A 25,546-nucleotide genomic window follows, 5' to 3' on the forward strand; every position below is an offset into this window, starting at 1 on the left:
TCTTCTCAAACATAACAACCCCCCTCCCCCTACACACAAGTGAAATCTTATATCAGCTGGTGGAAAAAGGGTGTAGTGAACCCACATCACACAGCTCTCTGTACTCTTCTCAAAAAACTCTCTGCACTCATCTTAAACATGACAACCCCTCTACACACAAGTGAAATCTTATATCGGCTGGTGGTAAAAGGGTGTAGTGAACCCACATCACACAGCTCTCTGCACTCTTCTCAAACATGACAACCCCCCTCCCCCTACACACAAGTGAAATCTTATATCAGCTGGTGGAAAAAGGGTGTAGTGAACCCAAATCACACAGCTCTCTGCACTCTTCTCAAACAACTCTCTGTAATCTTCTTAAACATGACAACCCCTCTACACAAAAGTGTAATCATATATCAACTGGTGGTAAAAGGGTGTAGTGAACCCACATTGCACAGCTCTCTGCACTCTTCTCAAACATGACAACCCCCTCCCCCCCCCCTACACACTAGTGTAATCTTATATCGGCTGGTGGTAAAAGGGTGTAGTGAACCCACATTACACAGCGCTCTGCACTCTTCTTAAACATGACAACCCCTCTACACAAAAGTGTAATCATATATTAGCTGGTGGTAAAAGGGTGTAGTGAACCTACATCACACAGCTCTCTGCACTCTTCTCAAACATGACAACCCCCTCCACCCCAACTACACACTAGTGTAATCTTATATCGGCTGGTGGTAAAAGGGTGTAGTGAACCCACATCACACAGCTCTCTGCAGTCTTCTTAAACATGACAATCCCCCTCCCCCTACACACAAGTGAAATCTTATATCAGCTGGTAGAAAAAGGGTGTAGTGAACCCACATCACACAGCTCTCTGCACTCTTCTTAAAAATGACAACCCCTCCCCTCCCCCTACACACAAGTGTAATCTTATATCAGCTGGTGGTAAAAGGGTGTATGTGAAACCACATCACACAGCTCTCTGCACTTTTCTCAAACATGACAACCCCCCCCCCCCCCACACCCAGTGAAATCTTATATCAGCTGGTGGTAAAAGGGTGTAGTGAACCCACATCACACAGCTCTCTGCACTCTTCTCAAATATGACAACCCCCCTCCCCCTATACACAAGTAAAATCATATATCAGCTGGTGGTAAAAGAGTGTAGTGAACCCACATCACACAGCTCTCTGCACTCTACTTAAACATGACAACCCCTCTACACAAAAGTGTAATCATATATCAGCTGGTGGAAAAAGGGTGTAGTGAACCCACATCACACAGCTCTCTACACTCTTCTCAAACAGCTCTCTGCACTCTTCTCAAACATGACAACCCCCTCCCCCCCCCCCTACACACTAGTGTAATCTTATATCGGCTGGTGGTAAAAGGGTGTAGTGAACCCACATTACACAGCGCTCTGCACTCTTCTTAAACATGACAACCCCTCTACACAAAAGTGTAATCATATATTAGCTGGTGGTAAAAGGGTGTAGTGAACCTACATCACACAGCTCTCTGCACTCTTCTCAAACATGACAACCCCCTCCACCCCAACTACACACTAGTGTAATCTTATATCGGCTGGTGGTAAAAGGGTGTAGTGAACCCACATCACACAGCTCTCTGCAGTCTTCTTAAACATGACAATCCCCCTCCCCCTACACACAAGTGAAATCTTATATCAGCTGGTAGAAAAGGGTGTAGTGAACCCACATCACACAGCTCTCTGCACTCTTCTTAAAAATGACAACCCCTCCCCCCCCCCCCTACACACAAGTGTAATCTTATATCAGCTGGTGGTAAAAGGGTGTATGTGAAACCACATCACACAGCTCTCTGCACTTTTCTCAAACATGACAACCCCCCCCCCCCCCCACACCCAAGTGAAATCTTATATCAGCTGGTGGTAAAAGGGTGTAGTGAACCCACATCACACAGCTCTCTGCACTCTTCTCAAATATGACAACCCCCCTCCCCCTATACACAAGTAAAATCATATATCAGCTGGTGGTAAAAGAGTGTAGTGAACCCACATCACACAGCTCTCTGCACTCTACTTAAACATGACAACCCCTCTACACAAAAGTGTAATCATATATCAGCTGGTGGAAAAAGGGTGTAGTGAACCCACATCACACAGCTCTCTACACTCTTCTCAAACAGCTCTCTGCACTCTACTTAAACATGACAACCCCTCTACACAAAAGTGTAATCATATATCAGCTGGTGGAAAAAGGGTGTAGTGAACCCACATCACACAGCTCTCTATACTCTTCTCAAACAACTCTCTGCACTCATCTTAAACATGACAACCCCTCTACACACAAGTGAAATCTTATATCGGCTGGTGGTAAAAGGGTGTAGTAAACCCACATCACACAGCTCTCTGCACTCTTCTCAAACATGACAACCCCCTCCCCCTACACACAAGTGAAATCTTATATCAGCTGGTGGAAAAAGGGTGTAGTGAACCCACATCACACAGCTCTCTGCACTCTTCTCAAACAACTCTCTGTAATCTTCTTAAACATGACAACCCCTCTACACAAAAGTGTAATCATATATCAACTGGTGGTAAAAGGGTGTAGTGAACCCACATTGCACAGCTCTCTGCACTCTTCTCAAACATGACAACCCCCTCCCCCCCCTACACACTAGTGTAATCTTATATCGGCTGATGGTAAAAGGGTGTAGTGAACCCACATTACACAGCTCTCTGCACTCTTCTTAAACATGACAACCCCTCTACACAAAAGTGTAATCATATATTAGCTGGTGGTAAAAGGGTGTAGTGAACCTACATCACACAGCTCTCTGCACTCTTCTCAAACATGACAACCCCCTCCACCCCAACTACACACTAGTGTAATCTTATATCGGCTGGTGGTAAAAGGGTGTAGTGAACCCACTTCACACAGCTCTCTGCACTCTTCTTAAACATGACAATCCCCCTCCCCCTACACACAAGTGAAATCTTATATCAGCTGGTAGAAAAAGGGTGTAGTGAACCCACATCACACAGCTCTCTGCACTCTTCTCAAACAACTCTCTGCACTCTTCTTAAACATGACAACCCCTCCCCCCCCCCCCTACACACAAGTGTAATCTTATATCAGCTGGTGGTAAAAGGGTGTACGTGAAACCACATCACACAGCTCTCTGCACTTTTCTCAAACATGACAACCCCCCCCCCCCCCACACCCAAGTGAAATCTTATATCAGCTGGTGGTAAAAGGGTGTAGTGAACCCACATCACACAGCTCTCTGCACTCTTCTCAAATATGACAACCCCCCTCCCCCTACACACAAGTAAAATCATATATCAGCTGGTGGTAAAAGGGTGTAGTGAACCCACATTACACAGCGCTCTGCACTCTTCTTAAACATGACAACCCCTCTACACAAAAGTGTAATCATATATTAGCTGGTGGTAAAAGGGTGTAGTGAACCTACATCACACAGCTCTCTGCACTCTTCTCAAACATGACAACCCCCTCCACCCCAACTACACACTAGTGTAATCTTATATCGGCTGGTGGTAAAAGGGTGTAGTGAACCCACATCACACAGCTCTCTGCAGTCTTCTTAAACATGACAATCCCCCTCCCCCTACACACAAGTGAAATCTTATATCAGCTGGTAGAAAAAGGGTGTAGTGAACCCACATCACACAGCTCTCTGCACTCTTCTTAAAAATGACAACCCCTCCCCCCCCCCCTACACACAAGTGTAATCTTATATCAGCTGGTGGTAAAAGGGTGTATGTGAAACCACATCACACAGCTCTCTGCACTTTTCTCAAACATGACAACCCCCCCCCCCCCCCACACACCCAAGTGAAATCTTATATCAGCTGGTGGTAAAAGGGTGTAGTGAACCCACATCACACAGCTCTCTGCACTCTTCTCAAACATGACAACCCCCCTCCCCCTACACACAAGTAAAATCATATATCAGCTGGTGGTAAAAGAGTGTAGTGAACCCACATCACACAGCTCTCTGCACTCTACTTAAACATGACAACCCCTCTACACAAAAGTGTAATCATATATCAGCTGGTGGAAAAAGGGTGTAGTGAACCCACATCACACAGCTCTCTACACTCTTCTCAAACAGCTCTCTGCACTCTACTTAAACATGACAACCCCTCTACACAAAAGTGTAATCATATATCAGCTGGTGGAAAAAGGGTGTAGTGAACCCACATCACACAGCTCTCTATACTCTTCTCAAACAACTCTCTGCACTCATCTTAAACATGACAACCCCTCTACACACAAGTGAAATCTTATATCGGCTGGTGGTAAAAGGGTGTAGTAAACCCACATCACACAGCTCTCTGCACTCTTCTCAAACATGACAACCCCCCTCCCCCTACACACAAGTGAAATCTTATATCAGCTGGTGGAAAAAGGGTGTAGTGAACCCACATCACACAGCTCTCTGCACTCTTCTCAAACAACTCTCTGTAATCTTATTAAACATGACAACCCCTCTACACAAAAGTGTAATCATATATCAACTGGTGGTAAAAGGGTGTAGTGAACCCACATTGCACAGCTCTCTGCACTCTTCTCAAACATGACAACCCCCTCCCCCCCCCCCCCCTACACACTAGTGTAATCTTATATCGGCTGATGGTAAAAGGGTGTAGTGAACCCACATTACACAGCTCTCTGCACTCTTCTTAAACATGACAACCCCTCTACACAAAAGTGTAATCATATATTAGCTGGTGGTAAAAGGGTGTAGTGAACCTACATCACACAGCTCTCTGCACTCTTCTCAAACATGACAACCCCCTCCACCCCAACTACACACTAGTGTAATCTTATATCGGCTGGTGGTAAAAGGGTGTAGTGAACCCACATCACACAGCTCTCTGCACTCTTCTTAAACATGACAATCCCCCTCCCCCTACACACAAGTGAAATCTTATATCAGCTGGTAGAAAAAGGGTGTAGTGAACCCACATCACACAGCTCTCTGCACTCTTCTCAAACAACTCTCTGCACTCTTCTTAAACATGACAACCCCTCCCCCCCCCTACACACAAGTGTAATCTTATATCAGCTGGTGGTAAAAGGGTGTACGTGAAACCACATCACACAGCTCTCTGCACTTTTCTCAAACATGACAACCCCCCCCCCCCCACACCCAAGTGAAATCTTATATCAGCTGGTGGTAAAAGGGTGTAGTGAACCCACATCACACAGCTCTCTGCACTCTTCTCAAATATGACAACCCCCCTCCCCCTACACACAAGTAAAATCATATATCAGCTGGTGGTAAAAGGGTGTAGTGAACCCACATCACACAGCTCTCTGCACTCTTCTTAAACATGACAACCCCTCTACACAAAAGTGTAATCATATATTAGCTGGTGGTAAAAGGGTGTAGTGAACCTACATCACACAGCTCTCTGCACTCTTCTCAAACATGACAACCCCCTCCACCCCAACTACACACTAGTGTAATCTTATATCGGCTGGTGGTAAAAGGGTGTAGTGAACCCACATCACACAGCTCTCTGCACTCTTCTTAAACATGACAACCCCCCCCCCCCCCCACCCAAGTGAAATCTTATATCAGCTGGTGGTAAAAGGGTGTAGTGAACCCACATCACACAGCTCTCTGCACTCTTCTCAAATATGACAACCCCCCTCCCCCTACACACAAGTAAAATCATATATCAGCTGGTGGTAAAAGAGTATAGTGAACCCACATCACACAGCTCTCTGCACTCTACTTAAACATGTCAACCCCTCTACACAAAAGTGTAATCATATATCAGCTGGTGGAAAAAGGGTGTAGTGAACCCACATCACACAGCTCTCTACACTCTTCTCAAACAGCTCTCTGCACTCTACTTAAACATGACAACCCCTCTACACAAAAGTGTAATCATATATCAGCTGGTGGAAAAGGGTGTAGTGAACCAACATCACACAGCTCTCTGCACTCTTCTTAAACATGACAACCCCTCTACACACAAGTGAAATCATATATCAGCTGGTGGTAAACAGGTGTAGTGAACCCACATCACACAGCTCTCTGCACTCTTCTCAAACATGACAATCCCCCCCCCCACACCCAAGTAAAATCTTATTATCAGCTGGTGGTAAAAGGGTGTAGTGAACCCACATCACACAGCTCTCTGCTTTCTTCTTAACATGACAACCCCCTCACCTCTATACACAAGTAAAATCTTATATCAGCTGGTGGTAAAAGGGTGTAGTGAACCCACATCACACAGCTCTCTGCACTCTTCTCAAACATAACAACCCCCTCCCCCCTACATACAAGTAAAATCATATATCAGCTAGTGGTAAAAGGGTGTAGTGAACCCACATCACACAGCTCTCTGCACTCTTCTCAAACATGACAACCCCCCTCCCCCTACACACAAGTAAAATCTTATATCAGCTGGTGGTAAAAGGGTGTAGTGAACCCAAATCACACAGCTCTCTGCACTCTTCTAAAACATGACAACCCTCCCCCCCCCCCCTACACACAAGTGAAATCTTATATCAGCTGGTGGTAAAAGGGTGTAGTGAACCCACATCACACAGCTCTCTGCTTTCTTCTTAAACATGACAACCCCCTCACCTCTATACACAAGTAAAATCTTATATCAGCTGGTGGTAAAAGGGTGTAGTGAACCCACATCACACAGCTCTCTGCACTCTTCTCAAACATAACAACCCCCTCCCCCCTACATACAAGTAAAATCATATATCAGCTAGTGGTAAAAGGGTGTAGTGAACACACATCACACAGCTCTCTGCACTCTTCTTAAACATGACAACCCCTCTACACAAAAGTGTAATCATATATCAGCTGGTGGAAAAAGGTGTAATGAACCCACATCACACAGCTCTCTACACTCTTCTTTAACAACTCTCTGCACTCTTCTTAAACATGACAACCCCTCTACACACAAGTGAAATCATATATCAGCTGGTGGTAAACAGGTGTGGTGAACCCACATCACACAGCTCTCTGCACTCTTCTCAAACATGACAACCCCTCTACACAAAAGTGTAATCATATATCAGCTGGTGGAAAAAGGGTGTAGTGAACCCACATCACACAGCTCTCTGCACTCTTCTTAAACATGACAAACCCCCTCCCCCTACACACAAGTAAATTCTTATATCAGCTGGGGGTAAAAGGGGTACGTGAACCCACATCACACAGCTCTCTGCACTCTTCTAAAACATGACAACCCTCCCCCCCCCCCCCTACACACAAGTGTAATCATACATCAGCTGGTGGTAAAAGGGTGTAGTGAACCCACATCACACAGCTCTCCGCACTCTTCTTAAACATCACAATCCCTCTACACAAAAGTGTAATCATATATCAGCTGGTGGTAAACAGGTGTAGTGAACCCACATCACACAGCTCTCTGCACTCTTCTCAAACATGACAACCCCCCTCCCCCTACGCACAAGTGAAATCTTATATCAGCTGGTGGTAAAAGGGTGTACGTGAACCCAAATCACACAGCTCTCTGCACTCTTCTAAAACATGACAACCCTCCCCCCCCCCCCCTACACACAAGTAAAATCTTATATCAGCTGGTGGTAAAAGGGTGTACGTGAACCCACATCACACAGCTCTCTGCACTCTTCTAAAACATGACAACCCTCCCCCCCCCCCCCTACACACAAGTGTAATCATATATCAGCTGGTGGTAAAAGGGTGTAGTGAACCCACATCACACAGCTCTCTGCACTCTTCTTAAACATGACAATCCCCTACACAAAAGTGTAATCATATATCAGCTGGTGGTAAAAGGGTGTAGTGAACCCACATCACACAGCTCTCTACACTCTTCTCAAACAACTCTCTGCACTCTTCTTAAATATGAGAACCCCTCTACGCACAAGTGAAATCATATATCAGCTGGTGGTAAACAGGTGTAGTGAACCCACATCACACAGCTCTCTGCACTCTTCTCAAACATGACAACCCCCCTCCACCTACACACAAGTAAAATCTTATATCAGCTGGTGGTAAAAGGGTGTAGTGAACCCACATCACACAGCTCTCTGCACTCTTCTTAAACATGACAACCCCTCTACACAAAAGTGTAATCATATATCAGCTGGTGGAAAAAGGGTGTAATGAACCCACATCACACAGCTCTCTACACTCTTCTTTAACAACTCTCTGCACTCTTCTTAAACATGACAACCCCTCTACACACAAGTGAAATTATATATCAGCTGGTGGTAAACAGGTGTGGTGAACCCACATCACACAGCTCTCTGCACTCTTCTCAAACATGACAACCCCCCTCCCCCTACACACAAGTAAAATCTTATATCAGCTGGTGGTAAAAGGGTGTAGTGAACCCACATCACGCAGCTCTCTGCACTCTTCTTAAACATGACAACCCCTCTACACAAAAGTGTAATCATATATCAGCTGGTGGTAAAAGGGTGTAGTGAACCCACATCACAAAGCTCTCTGCACCCTTCTCAAACATGACAACCCCCTCCACCCCAACTACACACTAGTGTAATCTTATATCGGCTGGTGGTAAAAGGGTGTAGTGAACCCACATCACACAGCTCTCTGCACTCTTCTTAAACATGACAATCCCCCTCCCCCTACACACAAGTGAAATCTTATATCAGCTGGTAGATGAAGGGTGTAGTGAACCCACATCACACAGCTCTCTGCACTCTTCTCAAACAACTCTCTGCACTCTTCTTAAACATGACAACCCCTCCCCCCCCCCTGCACACAAGTGTAATCTTATATCAGCTGGTGGTAAAAGGGTGTACATGAAACCACATCACACAGCTCTCTGCACTTTTCTCAAACATGACAACCCCCCCCCCCCCCCCCCAACACCTAAGTGAAATCTTATATCAGCTGGTGGTAAAAGGGTGTAGTGAACCCACATCACACAGCTCTCTGCACTCTTCTCAAACATGACAACCCCCCTCCCCCTACACACAAGTAAATCATATATCAGCTGGTGGTAAAAGAGTGTAGTGAACCCACATCAAACAGCTCGCTGCACTCTACTTAAACATGACAACCCCTCTACACAAAAGTGTAATCATATATCAGCTGGTGGAAAAAGGGTGTAGTGAACCCACATCACACAGCTCTCTACACTCTTCTCAAACAACTCTCTGCACTCATCTTAAACATGACAACCCCTCTACACACAAGTGAAATCATATATCAGCTGGTGGTAAACAGGTGTAGTGAACCCACATCACACAGCTCTCTGCACTCTTCTCAAACATGACAACCCCCCTTCCCCTACACACAAGTAAAATCTTATATCAGCTGGTGGTAAGAGGGTGTACGTAAACCCACATCGCAAAGCTCTCTGCACTCTTCTAAAACATGACAACCCTCCCCCCCCCCCTACACACAAGTGTAATCATATATCAGCTGGTGGTAAAAGGGTGTACGTGAACCCACATCACACAGCTCTCTGCACTCTTCTCAAACATGACAACCCCCCTCCACCTACACACAAGTAAAATCTTATAGCAGCTGGTGGTAAAAGGGTGTAGTGAACCCACATCACACAGCTCTCTGCACTCTTCTCAAACATGACAACCCCCCTCCCCCCTACACACAAGTGAAATCATATATCAGCTGGTGGTAAAGGGTGTAGTGAACCCACATCACACAGCTCTCTACACTCTTCTCAAACAACTCTCTGCACTCTTCTTAAACATGAGAACCCCTCTACGCACAAGTGAAATCATATATCAGCTGGTGGTAAACAGGTGTAGTGAACCCACATCACACAGCTCTCTGCACTCTTCTCAAACATGACAACCCCCCTCCACCTACACACAAGTAAAATCTTATATCAGCTGGTGGTAAAAGGGTGTAGTGAACCCACATCACACAGCTCTCTGCACTCTTCTCAAACATGACAACCCCCCCTCCCCCCTACACACAAGTGAAATCTTATATCAGCTGGTGGTAAAAGGGTGTAGTGAACCCACATCACATAGCTCTCTGCACTCTTCTTAAACATGACAACCCCTCTACACAAAAGTGTAATCATATATCAGCTGGTGGAAAAAGGGTGTAATGAACCCACATCACACAGCTCTCTACACTCTTCTTTAACAACTCTCTGCACTCTTCTTAAACATGACAACCCCTCTACACACAAGTGAAATTATATATCAGCTGGTGGTAAACAGGTGTGGTGAACCCACATCACACAGCTCTCTGCACTCTTCTCAAACATGACAACCCCCCTCCCCCTACACACAAGTAAAATCTTATATCAGCTGGTGGTAAAAGGGTGTAGTGAACCCACATCACGCAGCTCTCTGCACTCTTCTTAAACATGACAACCCCTCTACACAAAAGTGTAATCATATATCAGCTGGTGGTAAAAGGGTGTAGTGAACCCACATCACACAGCTCTCTGCACTCTTCTCAAACATGACAACCCCCTCCACCCCAACTACACACAAGTGTAATCTTATATCGGCTGGTGGTAAAAGGGTGTAGTGAACCCACATCACACAGCTCTCTGCACTCTTCTTAAACATGACAATCCCCCTCCCCCTACACACAAGTGAAATCTTATATCAGCTGGTAGATGAAGGGTGTAGTGAACCCACATCACACAGCTCTCTGCACTCTTCTCAAACAACTCTCTGCACTCTTCTTAAACATGAAAACCCCTCCCCCCCCCCTACACACAAGTGTAATCTTATATCAGCTGGTGGTAAAAGGGTGTACATGAAACCACATAACACAGCTCTCTGCACTTTTCTCAAACATGACAACCCCCCCCCCCCCCACACCCAAGTGAAATCTTATATCAGCTGGTGGTAAAAGGGTGTAGTGAACCCACATCAAAAAGCTCTCTGCACTCTTCTCAAACATGACAACCCCCCTCCCCCTACACACAAGTAAAATCATATATCAGCTGGTGGTAAAAGAGTGTAGTGAACCCACATCAAACAGCTCTCTGCACTCTACTTAAACATGACAACCCCTCTACACAAAAGTGTAATCATATATCAGCTGGTGGAAAAAGGGTGTAGTGAACCCACATCACACAGCTCTCTACACTCTTCTCAAACAACTCTCTGCACTCTTCTTAAACATGACAACCCCCCCCCCCACCTACACACAAGTGTAATCTTATATCAGCTGGTGGTAAAAGGGTGTACATGAAACCACATCACACAGCTCTCTGCACTTTTCTCAAACATGACAACCCCCCCCCCCCACACCCAAGTGAAATCTTATATCAGCTGGTGGTAAAAGGGTGTAGTGAACCCACATCACACAGCTCTCTGCACTCTTCTCAAACATGACAACCCCCCTCCCCCTACACACAAGTAAAATCATATATCAGCTGGTGGTAAAAGAGTGTAGTGAACCCACATCAAACAGCTCGCTGCACTCTACTTAAACATGACAACCCCTCTACACAAAAGTGTAATCATATATCAGCTGGTGGAAAAAGGGTGTAGTGAACCCACATCACACAGCTCTCTGCACTCTTCTCAAACATGACAACCCCCCTCCCCCTACACACAAGTAAAATCATATATCAGCTAGTGGTAAAAGAGTGTAGTGAACCCACATCAAACAGCTCTCTGCACTCTACTTAAACATGACAACCCCTCTACACACAAGTGAAATCATATATCAGCTGGTGGTAAACAGGTGTAGTGAACCCACATCACACAGCTCTCTGCACTCTTCTCAAGCATGACAACCCCCCTTCCCCTACACACAAGTAAAATCTTATATCAGCTGGTGGTAAAAGGGTGTACATGAACCCAAATCACACAGCTCTCTGCACTCTTCTAAAACATGACAACCCTCCCCCCCCCCCCCTACACACAAGTGAAATCATATATCAGCTGGTGGTAAAAGGGTGTAGTGAACACACATCACACAGCTCTCTGCACTCTTCTAAAACATGACAACCCCCCTCCCCCTACACACAAGTAAAATCTTATATCAGCTGGTGGTAAAAGGGTGTACGTGAACCCACATCGCAAAGCTCTCTGCACTCTTCTAAAACATGACAACCCTCCCCCCCCCCCCCTACACACAAGTGTAATCATATATCAGCTGGTGGTAAAAGGGTGTAGTGAACCCAAATCACACAGCTCTCTGCACTCTTCTTAAACATGACAATCCCTCTACACAAAAGTGTAATCATATATCAGCTGGTGGTAAAAGGGTGTAGTGAACCCACATCACACAGCTCTCTACACTCTTCTCAAACAACTCTCTGCACTCTTCTTAAACATGAGAACCTCTCTACCCACAAGTGAAATCATATATCAGCTGGTGGTAAACAGGTGTAGTGAACCCACATCACACAGCTCTCTGCACTCTTCTCAAACATGACAACCCCCCTCCACCTACACACAAGTAAAATCTTATATCAGCTGGTGGTAAAAGGGTGTAGTGAACCCACATCACACAGCTCTCTGCACTCTTCTCAAACATGACAACCCCCCTCCCCCTACACACAAGTGAAATCTTATATCAGCTGGTGGTAAAAGGGTGTAGTGAACCCACATCACACAGCTCTCTGCACTCTTCTATAACATGACAACCCCTCTACACAAAAGTGTAATCATATATCAGCTGGTGGAAAAAGGGTGTAGTGAACCCACATCACACAGCTCTCTACACTCTTCTCAAACAACTCTCTGCACTCTTCTTAAACATGACAACCCCTCCCCCCCCCACCTACACACAAGTGTAATCTTATATCAGCTGGTGGTAAAAGGGTGTACATGAAACCACATCACACAGCTCTCTGCACTTTTCTCAAACATGACAACCCCCCCCCCCCCCACACCCAAGTGAAATCTTATATCAGCTGGTGGTAAAAGGGTGTAGTGAACCCACATCACACAGCTCTCTGCACTCTTCTCAAACATGACAACCCCCCTCCCCCTACACACAAGTAAAATCATATATCAGCTGGTGGTAAAAGAGTGTAGTGAACCCACATCAAACAGCTCGCTGCACTCTACTTAAACATGACAACCCCTCTACACAAAAGTGTAATCATATATCAGCTGGTGGAAAAAGGGTGTAGTGAACCCACATCACACAGCTCTCTGCACTCTTCTCAAACATGACAACCCCCCTCCCCCTACACACAAGTAAAATCATATATCAGCTAGTGGTAAAAGAGTGTAGTGAACCCACATCAAACAGCTCTCTGCACTCTACTTAAACATGACAACCCCTCTACACACAAGTGAAATCATATATCAGCTGGTGGTAAACAGGTGTAGTGAACCCACATCACACAGCTCTCTGCACTCTTCTCAAGCATGACAAACCCCCTTCCCCTACACACAAGTAAAATCTTATATCAGCTGGTGGTAAAAGGGTGTACATGAACCCAAATCACACAGCTCTCTGCACTCTTCTAAAACATGACAACCCTCCCCCCCCCCCCTACACACAAGTGAAATCATATATCAGCTGGTGGTAAAAGGGTGTAGTGAACACACATCACACAGCTCTCTGCACTCTTCTAAAACATGACAACCCCCCTCCCCCTACACACAAGTAAAATCTTATATCAGCTCGTGGTAAAAGGGTGTACGTGAACCCACATCGCAAAGCTCTCTGCACTCTTCTAAAACATGACAACCCTCCCCCCCCCCCCCCCTACACACAAGTGTAATCATATATCAGCTGGTGGTAAAAGGGTGTAGTGAACCCAAATCACACAGCTCTCTGTACTCTTCTTAAACATGACAATCCCTCTACACAAAAGTGTAATCATATATCAGCTGGTGGTAAAAGGGTGTAGTGAACCCACATCACACAGCTCTCTACACTCTTCTCAAACAACTCTCTGCACTCTTCTTAAACATGAGAACCCCTCTACCCACAAGTGAAATCATATATCAGCTGGTGGTAAACAGGTGTAGTGAACCCACATCACACAGCTCTCTGCACTCTTCTCAAACATGACAACCCCCCTCCACCTACACACAAGTAAAATCTTATATCAGCTGGTGGTAAAAGGGTGTAGTGAACCCACATCACACAGCTCTCTGCACTCTTCTCAAACATGACAACCCCCCTCCCCCCTACACACAAGTGAAATCTTATATCAGCTGGTGGTAAAAGGGTGTAGTGAACCCACATCACACAGCTCTCTGCACTCTTCTTAAACATGACAACCCCTCTACACAAAAGTGTAATCATATATCAGCTGGTGGAAAAAGGGTGTAATGAACCCACATCACACAGCTCTCTACACTCTTCTTTAACAACTCTCTGCACTCTTCTTAAACATGACAACCCCTCTACACACAAGTGAAATTATATATCAGCTGGTGGTAAACAGGTGTGGTGAACCCACATCACACAGCTCTCTGCACTCTTCTCAAACATGACAACCCCCCTCCCCCTACACACAAGTAAAATCTTATATCAGCTGGTGGTAAAAGGGTGTAGTGAACCCACATCACACAGCTCTCTGCACTCTTCTTAAACATGACAACCCCTCTACACAAAAGTGTAATCATATATCAGCTGGTGGTAAAAGGGTGTAGTGAACCCACATCACACAGCTCTCTGCACTCTTCTCAAACATGACAACCCCCTCCACCCCAACTACACACTAGTGTAATCTTATATCGGCTGGTGGTAAAAGGGTGTAGTGAACCCACATCACACAGCTCTCTGCACTCTTCTTAAACATGACAATCCCCCTCCCCCTACACACAAGTGAAATCTTATATCAGCTGGTAGAAAAAGGGTGTAGTGAACCCACATCACACAGCTCTCTGCACTCTTCTCAAACAACTCTCTGCACTCTTCTTAAACATGACAACCGCTCCCCCCCCCCCTACACACAAGTGTAATCTTATATCAGCTGGTGGTAAAAGGGTGTACGTGAAACCACATCACACAGCTCTCTGCAAGTTTAAAAAAAAATGACAACCCCCCCCCCCCCCCACGCCCAAGTGAAATCTTATATCAGCTGGTGGTAAAAGGGTGTAGTGAACCCACATCACACAGCTCTCTGCACTCTTCTCAAACATGACAACCCCCCTCCCCCTACACACAAGTAAAATCATATATCAGCTGGTGGTAAAAGAGTGTAGTGAACCCACATCAAACAGCTCTCTGCACTCTACTTAAACATGACAACCCCTCTACACAAAAGTGTAATCATATATCAGCTGGTGGAAAAAGGGTGTAGTGAACCCACATCACACAGCTCTCTACACTCTTCTCAAACAACTCTCTGCACTCATCTTAAACATGACAACCCCTCTACACACAAGTGAAATCATATATCAGCTGGTGGTAAACAGGTGTAGTGAACCCACATCACACAGCTCTCTGCACTCTTCTCAAACATGACAACCCCCCTCCCCCTACACACAAGTAAAATCTTATATCAGCTGGTGGTAAAAGGGTGTACGTGAACCCAAATCACACAGCTCTCTGCACTCTTCTCAAACATGACAACCCCTCCCCCCCCCCCCCCACTACACACAAGTGTAATCTTATATCGTCTGGTGGTAAAAGGGTGTACGTGAACCCACATCACACAGCTCTCTGCACTTTTTTCAAACATGACAACCCCCCCCCCCCCCCCCTCCTACACAAGTGTTATCTTATATCGGCTGGTGGTAAAAGGGTGTACGTGAACCCAAATCACACAGCTCTCTGCACTCTTCTCAAACATGACAACCCCCCACATCACACAGCTCTCTGCACTCTTTTCAAACATGACAACCCCCCCCCCCCCCCCCCCCACACACACACAAGTGAAATCTTATATCAGCTGGTGGTAAGAGGGTGTAGTGAACCCACATCACACAGCTCTCTGCGCTCTTCTCAAACATGACAACCCCCAAACACAGGTATAGAAATATTGCAATCTGTATTGTCATGCAATTTGAATGTATCCGTCAAGAAATGTGGCAGTTAGAGCGCATAAAAGACATATGATCTTTGAACATATAAGAGACGGAACAATGAGGGCAGCATCACCAAAAAAGAGAGATGTATAGATTGTACTAAGATACATCTCTATTCAGAATCTGAAAGAAATCCGTTATGAAATATGACCTGCAGAGCGCACACTAGACAAAAACCAAAATATGACCTTTTGACCTTATAAAACATGGGACACTGGTGGCAGCATCACCAAATTCTATAAGTGCATAGATTTTATCATCATACACTTTCATACTCAATTTGAAAAAAATCTGTCAAGAAATGATGCAGTTAGACTGCACACTAGAGTGCACACAAGATATGTATCAAAATATGACCTTTGACCCTATAAAAAACAGAACAATGGAGGCAGCATCACCAACATCTAGAGGCTTGTAGATTATAGCGAGATACACTTTTGCTCAAAATTTGAACAAAATCCCTTGAGAAATGTGGCCTATAGAGCGCACACAAACCATCCACAAAAATATGGCCTTTTACCCTTTAGAAGACGGAACCATGGGGGCAGTATCACCAAAAGTCATAGGTGTGAAGATTATACCAAGATACACTTCCATACAAAATTTGAAAGAAATCTTTCAAGGAATGTTGCAATGTGGTTAGAGTGCACACAAGAATATGACGCGGCAGCCTTATGCTGCTGAATCCAAAGTACCCTACCCGGCACTGGCATACTGCCGGGGTATATACAATTACAGTATTCATATGACTGCATCTCTCCCATACATGTATGTACCCTTAGCTCATATCAGTAATATGTACCAACAAGACCTGAGCCCTGTTTCATAAATATTCTTATCAATAACAAATGCTGAAAATTCTATGACAAATGTGCTCTCAGCCAATCTAATGTAACTCGCAAAAAGGCCCCCTTTTGCTGTAATTTCTGTAATTGTGGATGATATTTTTGTTTTTATATTTTTCAAACCAACCTAAATAAAAATAATAATAATGATAACAATAATGTATACTCTCACTGAAGTAGTGTAGAGTGCAGTGAGAGCAGCGCTGACAACCGTACCGCGACCGGGGCGACACCGATATCACATTGATCTTGATCGATCGCATATCTATGACGTCATCCATGGTATAGTGCACTATACCATGGATGACGTCACAGTATAGCATGTTTTTCTTATTAGTAACATCATAGCAATGTTATGTTTGGTCACATGATGCTATGTTGACCAATCACTGAATAGGATTTCCTTCATCAAAAATATAAGAACAATTATTGTATCTTGTTTTATGAAACAGGGCCCTGGGCCGGTATTCAATTCAATACTTAGCAAAGGTAAGAAAATTACTAAGTAAATGGCTAAGTTAAGTAATTTACTTATCTCGTATTCAAATCGCATTTTAGACTATACTTACGTAAGAAAAAATATAAGTAAAATATTTACTGATAAGCATTGTGACGTCACACGGTCAATCAAAAGTAATGCGCAATTGATGCATTGCTATAAATGCGCACTGATATAATTGTGCGCAGGTTATAATACTGCTTAAGAAAACCATATGCCTGCTTAGCCAAAAGTGTGAATTAAATACCAAAATTGGCTAAGTATTTTATCCAAGCCAAATACTAAGTAAAAAGCTTACATTTTGTACTTAAGTATTGAATTGAATACAGGCCCTGGTTCTCATACTCACCCCATGTAAGCTGATGGGAGTGTTCCCATGGTACCCATTGTACCCGACAGATCCGCATCTCTGTTCAGTCTGCTGTAGTCTACCGTCCTCTCGGCTTTCTCTTCCAGCTCCTTGAAGAACTTTGCCTTATCAGCTATCTCCTCCAGGGTCTCAGCTCCTGGTCCTGTGGATTCAAAGGTACTCTGGCCCCCGTACGGATCCTGGCCGGTGGAGCCCATAGTGCTCTGGCCTCCGTAGGGATCTTGTCCTGTCGATTCCGCCGTCGTCAGACCATCAGTAGGTTCTGTCACAAAGATATAAAACCAGATATTTCTAGCTTCCTCTCTCCATAAAAGTAATAGATTTGCATAACCCTGCTCACAGAATATATTTGCTAAATACTCTGTACTTCCTTACCTCACTCACTCAAATGAAACCGTTGACTGACTAAAGACCAAACAAACAATAAGTCACTTTGGAGTTGATCTTGAGTTGGTTTGGCGAAATAACTTATATTATGTGGGCTTCCCTTAATTCTAAAGCTGTTTGCAGCTGACCAACTATATGAAAATGTACTATTCTTTTGTGAAGAACTACAGCTATATTCTCAACATCTGTTCAAAACATGCAGTCATCTAACTTGTTAAAAAACAACACTTGTTTTAACAAAACAAGTATCATACAACCCCTGAAGCAACATTACTGATATGAATTTTTGCGCTACTAAGCTCTCAGAAGTTCTAGTATTATCTTTAATTTTAATATTCTATCAAAAATAAACCATGAATCACCTGACTGGCTGTATGTATCTTCAAAGCTGGCTTGCTCAGGCATGACTCCACTGAAAAAAAGAGAAATACATACAAAAATCTATGTTTTAACAGGGAAATGCATATTATAGACCAGCCCCTTTTTAAAAGTTGATAATCAGGAAGTAGCATTGTTTCATTAAAAAATAGGATAGCATGATAAACAGTCAAAATGTAGCTTTGATATGTACATGTAAATTGTGAAATGAAGATTAAAGAAATGTCACCTTCTTTTATGGCTCTCCTCAAACTTTTCATCAAAGTTATCTGTCAAAGGGAGAAAAAAACAGAAAAAAGGATAAGAGATTAGTGAGAAAAAACAGGGGTTTTCCTTTATGCAGACTTTCTATAAGGAGAGTATAAAGCCTTTTACCATTACAAACTGCTATCTTCTTCAAAATCATGGATCACCACATAAACAAAGCAACACACAAAAACTCCTCTTCTTTTGCCTCAATTTCTCAATTTGCATCATGAACATCAGATTCTTAAAATAATATTAGGCGTTCAGTTTTTCCTATCTTTTTATTATAATGATGAAGAATGGAATAAACATACAGCAACTTAACTTATCAGCATGTCTCTGTCTAACAACTAAGTATCATATCATCTGTTCAGAGCCAGAAGAGCGTTTGTGTTGTGTTGAGGTGTATGAGATAATGCCCTTTTGGCTCCAAACAAGACGAGACCCACAGATGTAACTGACAGTTGTTTTTTTTTCTTCTTTTTTCTCTTTTTTTTTCACAGTAATCCTCACCTTCTTCCAGACTATCTCTCCTAATCTGTCTCCTTGGAACTGCACTGGTTTCCTTTGGCTCTTCCTCCTCCTCTACACGCTTTCCCTGAAAGATTCAACAATCAAACAAATGATGTGTATTGATTAACCCTTCCAGTGTCATCATCAGGTCAAACTGCTAACAAGTTCATGTTATGTTAGATACATGTATGGAACATTGCATGTACTAAGATGAATTATGTGAAGTGGTCTAGTGGATGCATTACTGGACTGTGGATCACATGGTCGAGGTTCAAGTATCGCCGCAGCATTAATGTCCTTTGGCAAGACATTAATCTACATTTGTCACTTTCCACCCAGGTGTAATAAATGCGTACAAGGTGGGAATTTATTCCATCAAAGCTTTTATAAATGTAGCCATATTATCATTATTATTACTAATGAAACGAGGCACTATGATTGATATTGTGTCTCATAAAATGTTAACAAGGAGACACTGTAAGGGCTAAAACAAAATTTAATTCATGATATCCAGAAATAATATATTATTTCAGAGCCTACACCAAGCTTACAAGGGAGTTGCACTTCCTTTTTCTACAAAAAAAAATACTCCACTGCAGACCTAATCAATATGTTTACAATTATTTCTAACACTTACTGTTCCTTCATTATACATTATACAGTCAAACCTGTCTTAATGGCCACCTCTCTGTATATGCTACCTGTCTACAGGGGTCACCTGTATTGCCCTCCTCTAGAAGGTAATAGGTGTTAACAAAAGCTGTATAGAAAGGCCATCTGTCTACAGAGGCCACTTTTTCTGTTTCCCCTGGTTGGCCTCAATAGACAGGTTTGATTGTACTTTTTTTTAAAGAATCTGTGTTCCTACCTTCTGTAAAATACTCTTTGGCTTCAAGACCTCTTCATCTTCCTCTTCTTGCACTTCTCTGAGAGGGGTGGACTGTTTCTTGGGTTTCAACCACTTCATGCTACCTGCAATAAAGAATAATAAAAATAACATTTAACAATATTCCGTATTTATATAGCGCTCAATATATCAACAATGTTCTTAAGCGCTTTACAGGTCATATGATTCGGGCTTGCCCGCGTATAAAGTATGCACATTCTCCACTCCCTGGGGAGCATTCTAGCAAGGCGCCATCATTACAGATGCTCACAATGTTTAGAAAACTACATTTGCATCCTTAAGAAGGGAACATAAATCATGCAACATCAACTTTAACTTTCCCAGTATGTTCAAGCCCTGTAATTACATGCATGGAAATAGTAAACCGCTTAATAAAATTAAATAATAATAGGATTAAATAAATGTGTAAATAATAATAATAATAATTTATTTATATAGCACATTTTCCATATATACATGTTCAGATGTGATCTACAATTATGTTATCAACAGACGACGTGAGTTTCTATAATTCTTTTAAAGTTAATTTAAGATTTTTAAGGTAAGGTATATAATCTGGGTACGTTAATACACAGTTTGAAAATACAAAATTAAATGAATTTGTAATATTATTGAAAATCTTTCAATGGTATAGAGTTCTAAAAGATGTCTAATCATCATCCTGCCAATACAGAACTTCTTAAAGATATAGAGATATAAAGTTAGAGTTGTTACTGGTTTTCAGGTAAGGTTTAGGTTTGGGGTTAGGTACATGTACAGGTATATTTTTTTGGTCCAGGTTGAAGTGAAGAATTCAATCTGTATAGGAAACTGACCAGGGAGCCAGTGTCAGCTGAGATGTGTCACAAAAAACATGACAACCTGTGATATTCATGAATGAAACTCACTTGGTGTAGTAGATTGTTCTTCATCATTCTTCTTCTTTGCTCTTCCACTCTTCAAGCTGGAGTCATCGTCTCCTTTCATCCACCACGGAGTACCGGTATCTTCTTTCTTCCCTCTCCTTGGACTTCTGTTCCGCTTGCTGGTAAAGTCCGTTGAGTCATCAGAGAAAGACTAAACAAGAATAAGGAAGGTGAAGGCATGATTCACATGATACAAAAAACAACATTCAGAAGGCAAAAGGAACACTAAATGGGACACATTTGAAGGGGAACAGCAAGTTTTAAAGGTACTAAAAGGGAGGAGATTGATGGGAAAACGTGAAGTGGTAGAGAGATGGTGAGAGAGATTTAAAGTGATGAAATGTGAGAAGTGAAGAAGGCAAAAAAGAGAAAGGGAGGGATAAAGACATGATGAACCAGATGTCCACCTGGAGAACACCAAAAATATTTAAAAATATTTGAAATATTTGAAATATTTGAAACCTTGTGCATAGACTCTATTAAAAAATTAACATATCAAAGGAATTTGGAACTGAATATAAAGTCTTAAGCCTGTGTCAGATGAATCCATACGATGTAGGTTTCCAAGTAGATGCCAATCACAAAACATGCCAAAGTATGAGTACAAATGTACAAAATAGATTAGAGATCTAGGACTAAACGATAAATCTTTGCAAAACAATAAGATATACCTCCTTGAGAAACTGCTCAAATTCATCATCAAGTTCTTGTTGAGACAACTTTGGAGCTTTAGGCATCTTGCTTGCATCCTTTTTCACAATGTCTTCTTGCTTATAAATGTAGATCTTAGACTTCTTATTGCAGTCAAAGTCACAGCGATCGTTCCATCTGCAAAATAAAGAAATTTATATGAATGAACATGCATTTTATGTGATGAAAACATAGAAAAGACCAAAATTCATACTCATTAATAATTCATCAATACCTCTACAGGAAGCAAACTATAACACATACAACTTCCAAGTAAAGTTGTGATGCACTGGTCACCTTTTTGTGGTCTTCTTAATCTTATTCACAACATCACTCCTTCCAGATAATAGACCCTACTCCTCAGAAGGATTCCGAAGACTTCATACAGAACGTCATAGTTGACCATACATGTAGACCTCTCTTTCGTTCGTTATAGCCTCTTAATATTTGGGTAGGGTCAGCTCCTCTCTTTAGAGACAAATGCCAACCATAGGGTCTCCAGTAGAAGTTTGGTGGCACGATAGTGCCACCAATCTTTAGACTAAATTGTAATTTTAGCGGATTCATATCCGATGCATTTATACTTGTAAATTAGGCCTACATGTATGCTAACATACATCGGTTCCACTTCCTAGCTTGACTGTATAATGCGTTTAAGAATTAAGGGTCTTTTTTCCGGATTTTCTTTCGTTGAATTCAAACTCTGTGTTAAAATTTTTGCAGCCGTATTTTAAACTGTTACTGCGCATGAAGGAAGATGACATCATTGCCATTGAACTTAAAGGTAATACAAAGTTTTGGGAAATTTGAAAAATGGGTGGATAGTTATTCTTTACAGTTTTCATATATTTGGATGCCCCTGTGGATGTATTATAAGCACTGGAAAATTTAGCCCCCAAAAAACTTTGGCTTTCGAGAAAAATTTAATATAAAAATTTACTGGTGCTCCCTTTAAATTTTGATGAATTTCAAATAGCGCCTACGGCCGTACAATGGTAGCTGCGACTATGAAAATATCAGAATATGTAGTTGTGATATATAATTTCCAAACGGGAATAGCTGATTGGTCGATTTTAGTGAAGAAACATTGTTTTGTAGTTTAATTAATATCTTGACCTTGAGAGGGAGCTATACAACATAAAGTGTATTATTTACAATGTCATAACTTTAGACACAATTTTAACCGCGACGACCACTGAATATTGAAGGATCGCATATGCTTTCAATTGGTTCATTTGAACCATATTCATGACCCCATTCCAAAACTTTGTAATTTAAGTTACATGTATGTAGGCCCTCTTGAGATCTCTCACTTAAATTTGAAGCTACTGGAGCTGATCGGCCTATGGGAGTGCATAAACTCTCTGTACCATGTGTACAGCGCTAAGTGGGCAAAGTTTTTTGTGCTGCAAGGACGCAAATAGATGCGTAGATCTATGGAATTGAGAATGTCAATGGATGCCCGCAACTCGCAGTGCAGTAGAGTGCTGTTTTAAAAGCCTATATTTCTCTGGTGGCACCCTAATTGAGTAGGGGTACGGGTGCCGCTAACTCCAGGAAGGCGTCGGAGCTTCAGCGGGTGCATAGGAAAACTTTCAAACAGCGGGTTGGGCGACTAGGGTGTCTGAATGATTTTTCAATTTTCAATTTGGGATCGTTTTTCACAATTTTTGTTGGATATTTGAATAAATATGTAATCAGAATTTCAAATTTCAAATTTCAAGACTCACCGATGTTTCTATCAAAAGATACAGCCCCTCAAAAACTGCAATATTCATAGCATTTGGGTCAGAATGGAAAAAAAGTGGTTCACACAGAGTTATATAGCATGGGCGAGCAATGCACATGGACTGCACAGGGATGTGTGCAATCTCTACTATGGGAAGGATTTTACTAGCACACAATACTGAGTGCGCAATCAGAGTGACACCCAGGAACCTCCGACGACTCCGACTCCGACGCCTTTCGTCGGAGCTTCAGCGGGTGCATGTGCATATGCATAGAGTCTAGGAAAACATTCAAACATGGACTCTCTGTGCTTTGCTGGAGTGGGTTGGGTGACATTATCTCAAAATATGCAAAGGGCGTAATTACAATTTTGGCTTACTACTAGACTGCTAGCTGCTCGAGCTCGACTCCTCTGGGCATCTGGCTGGCCACTTGAAATTTTAATTTGAAGAAGTCTTCAATGGGAAAAAGGGGGTGATTCTTCGTCCTTCCCCTACCATTCTTCCATGTTGTATCATCGACTCAACATGGCAAAGAGAAAGTACGCATGTGCGGTAGTGTGTGCTTTCTCTTCGCCATGTATGTTGAATCAAGCAACCTAGTACAGTAGTAGGCTAAGTCAAAATTGTAATTACTCCCTTCGCATATTTTGAGATATTAGGGACTTTTCGATTTGCCCGTTCACTAGTGGACTGCGATGTATGCGGTCAATTTTGAAGCAGTGCGCATGCGCATCGACGAGCTCAACGTTCGTAGCAGAATTCTTGAACGCGTTCGCCCTTGTTTTGCCGTCGTTCGCAAACTGTGACGATACATGTTCGTAAGCAATCTTTCGTAGGCACGAAACATCACATTAAAGTCACAAAATGGACCCAATTGACCTAATTCTAGAACCGGAGAGTGGTGGAAGTGTGAATTCTCTTAACTTAATGAACACATTTTTGTGTCTGTATCATTGCCCTTAAATCAAAATTGTTGCAGAATAATTCTTAAAATGAACACTTTTATTTATGCATCGCCAATTTGTTGCAGCATATTTTTCGAGATCAGTCCCATGCACTGAATTTGGTGTGTTGTATCTTTAGCTTCTCGATTGAATTTCGCGCTCACTAAGCAGAATAATTCATAAAATGAGCACATTTTATTTAGGCATCGCTAATCTGTTGCAGCATAATATTTGAGAACAGTCTCATGCACCGAATTTGGAGTTGGATCTTTAGCTATTCGATCGAATTTCGCGCTCATTAAGCGAGCGTCGTAGACCTAACGTTAGTTGTGTAAAATCGAAACGGTAACGAACTACAGTCAGTGTGCCCCGTCAACCCTGCTTAAAAATGACCGCGTACGTCGCAGTCCACTAATGAACGTGCGAATCGAAAAGTCCCTATTGTCGCCCAACGTCAACCCGCTGTTTGAATGTACTCCTATGCACCCGCTGAAGCTCCGACACCTTCGGCGTCGGTGTCGGAGCTTCCTGGAGTTAGCGGCACCCGTACCCCTACTCAGTTCAGCGATGTCTTGCCGCGGGACACCGCCCCGGTTGATAAACGCTGCAGCTACCATTGGCTAAAGTCAATACCGTTCCGAACACAGAATATAAACATGGTGAATAGCCACCGCTGTCTGAATGGAATGGGTCACCGAATAAATCTAACGGGTATGTCAACAATTGGAGTCAAAAGGATGAAAACGTAGAAAACTTACCAAATACCATTAGACTACCGGATCAACGAACAACTCGAACAGCATCGCCGTGGCGAAATTGTAAATACCGCGAATTAATTTGTAAGGTAAAACTAGAAGAAGAAAAAAAAAACAATCGAATTTTGGCTACGGTGTCTTTAGAAAAAAAAGACAAATGAAAGTGTAACATGGGTGATAAAGAGAAGGAAATTCGACTAGAATTTCGATAAACATATAGGTAATTTTAAGCATGTTCAGACTATTGTTAAATAAAAAACATCAGAATTAACTCCACAAAATAATGAGTTTTTTTCACCCATGCAAATTTAAATCAGGGCTCCAAATGGAAGTCGGCCATTCTAATAACGCACAGTGATTGAAAAAATATATTACTCAAATTATTCAGTTTTTAGATTTAAAGGTCTAATAAGTATTGTATGACAATTTTATTACATAACGA

General features: G+C 42.7%; 1 protein-coding gene across 2 annotated transcripts in view; it reads right to left on the reverse strand.

Annotated features, from left to right (window-relative positions):
- The window catches only part of LOC100891155 (centrosomal protein of 162 kDa), a 58,460-nt gene extending 33,257 nt beyond the window's left edge, over positions 1-25,203 (reverse strand). For both annotated transcript variants that reach the window (XM_030994590.1, XM_030994591.1), the window contains exons 1-8: positions 25,108-25,203; positions 21,657-21,813; positions 20,968-21,136; positions 20,042-20,145; positions 19,174-19,258; positions 18,644-18,683; positions 18,399-18,448; positions 17,629-17,911 (exon numbers count right to left, since the gene is read on the reverse strand). In XM_030994590.1, the coding sequence (XP_030850450.1) occupies positions 17,629-17,911; positions 18,399-18,448; positions 18,644-18,683; positions 19,174-19,258; positions 20,042-20,145; positions 20,968-21,136; positions 21,657-21,722 (797 nt within the window). In that variant the 5' untranslated portion in view covers positions 21,723-21,813; positions 25,108-25,203. The remainder of the gene's footprint in view (positions 1-17,628; positions 17,912-18,398; positions 18,449-18,643; positions 18,684-19,173; positions 19,259-20,041; positions 20,146-20,967; positions 21,137-21,656; positions 21,814-25,107) is intronic.
- Between the last annotated feature and the right edge of the window lie 343 nt (positions 25,204-25,546).

This window comes from Strongylocentrotus purpuratus, unplaced genomic scaffold (assembly GCF_000002235.5).
Source record: "Strongylocentrotus purpuratus isolate Spur 01 unplaced genomic scaffold, Spur_5.0 spur5_scaffold_21, whole genome shotgun sequence".
In the NCBI taxonomy this organism is placed as follows: Eukaryota; Metazoa; Echinodermata; class Echinoidea; order Camarodonta; family Strongylocentrotidae; genus Strongylocentrotus; species Strongylocentrotus purpuratus.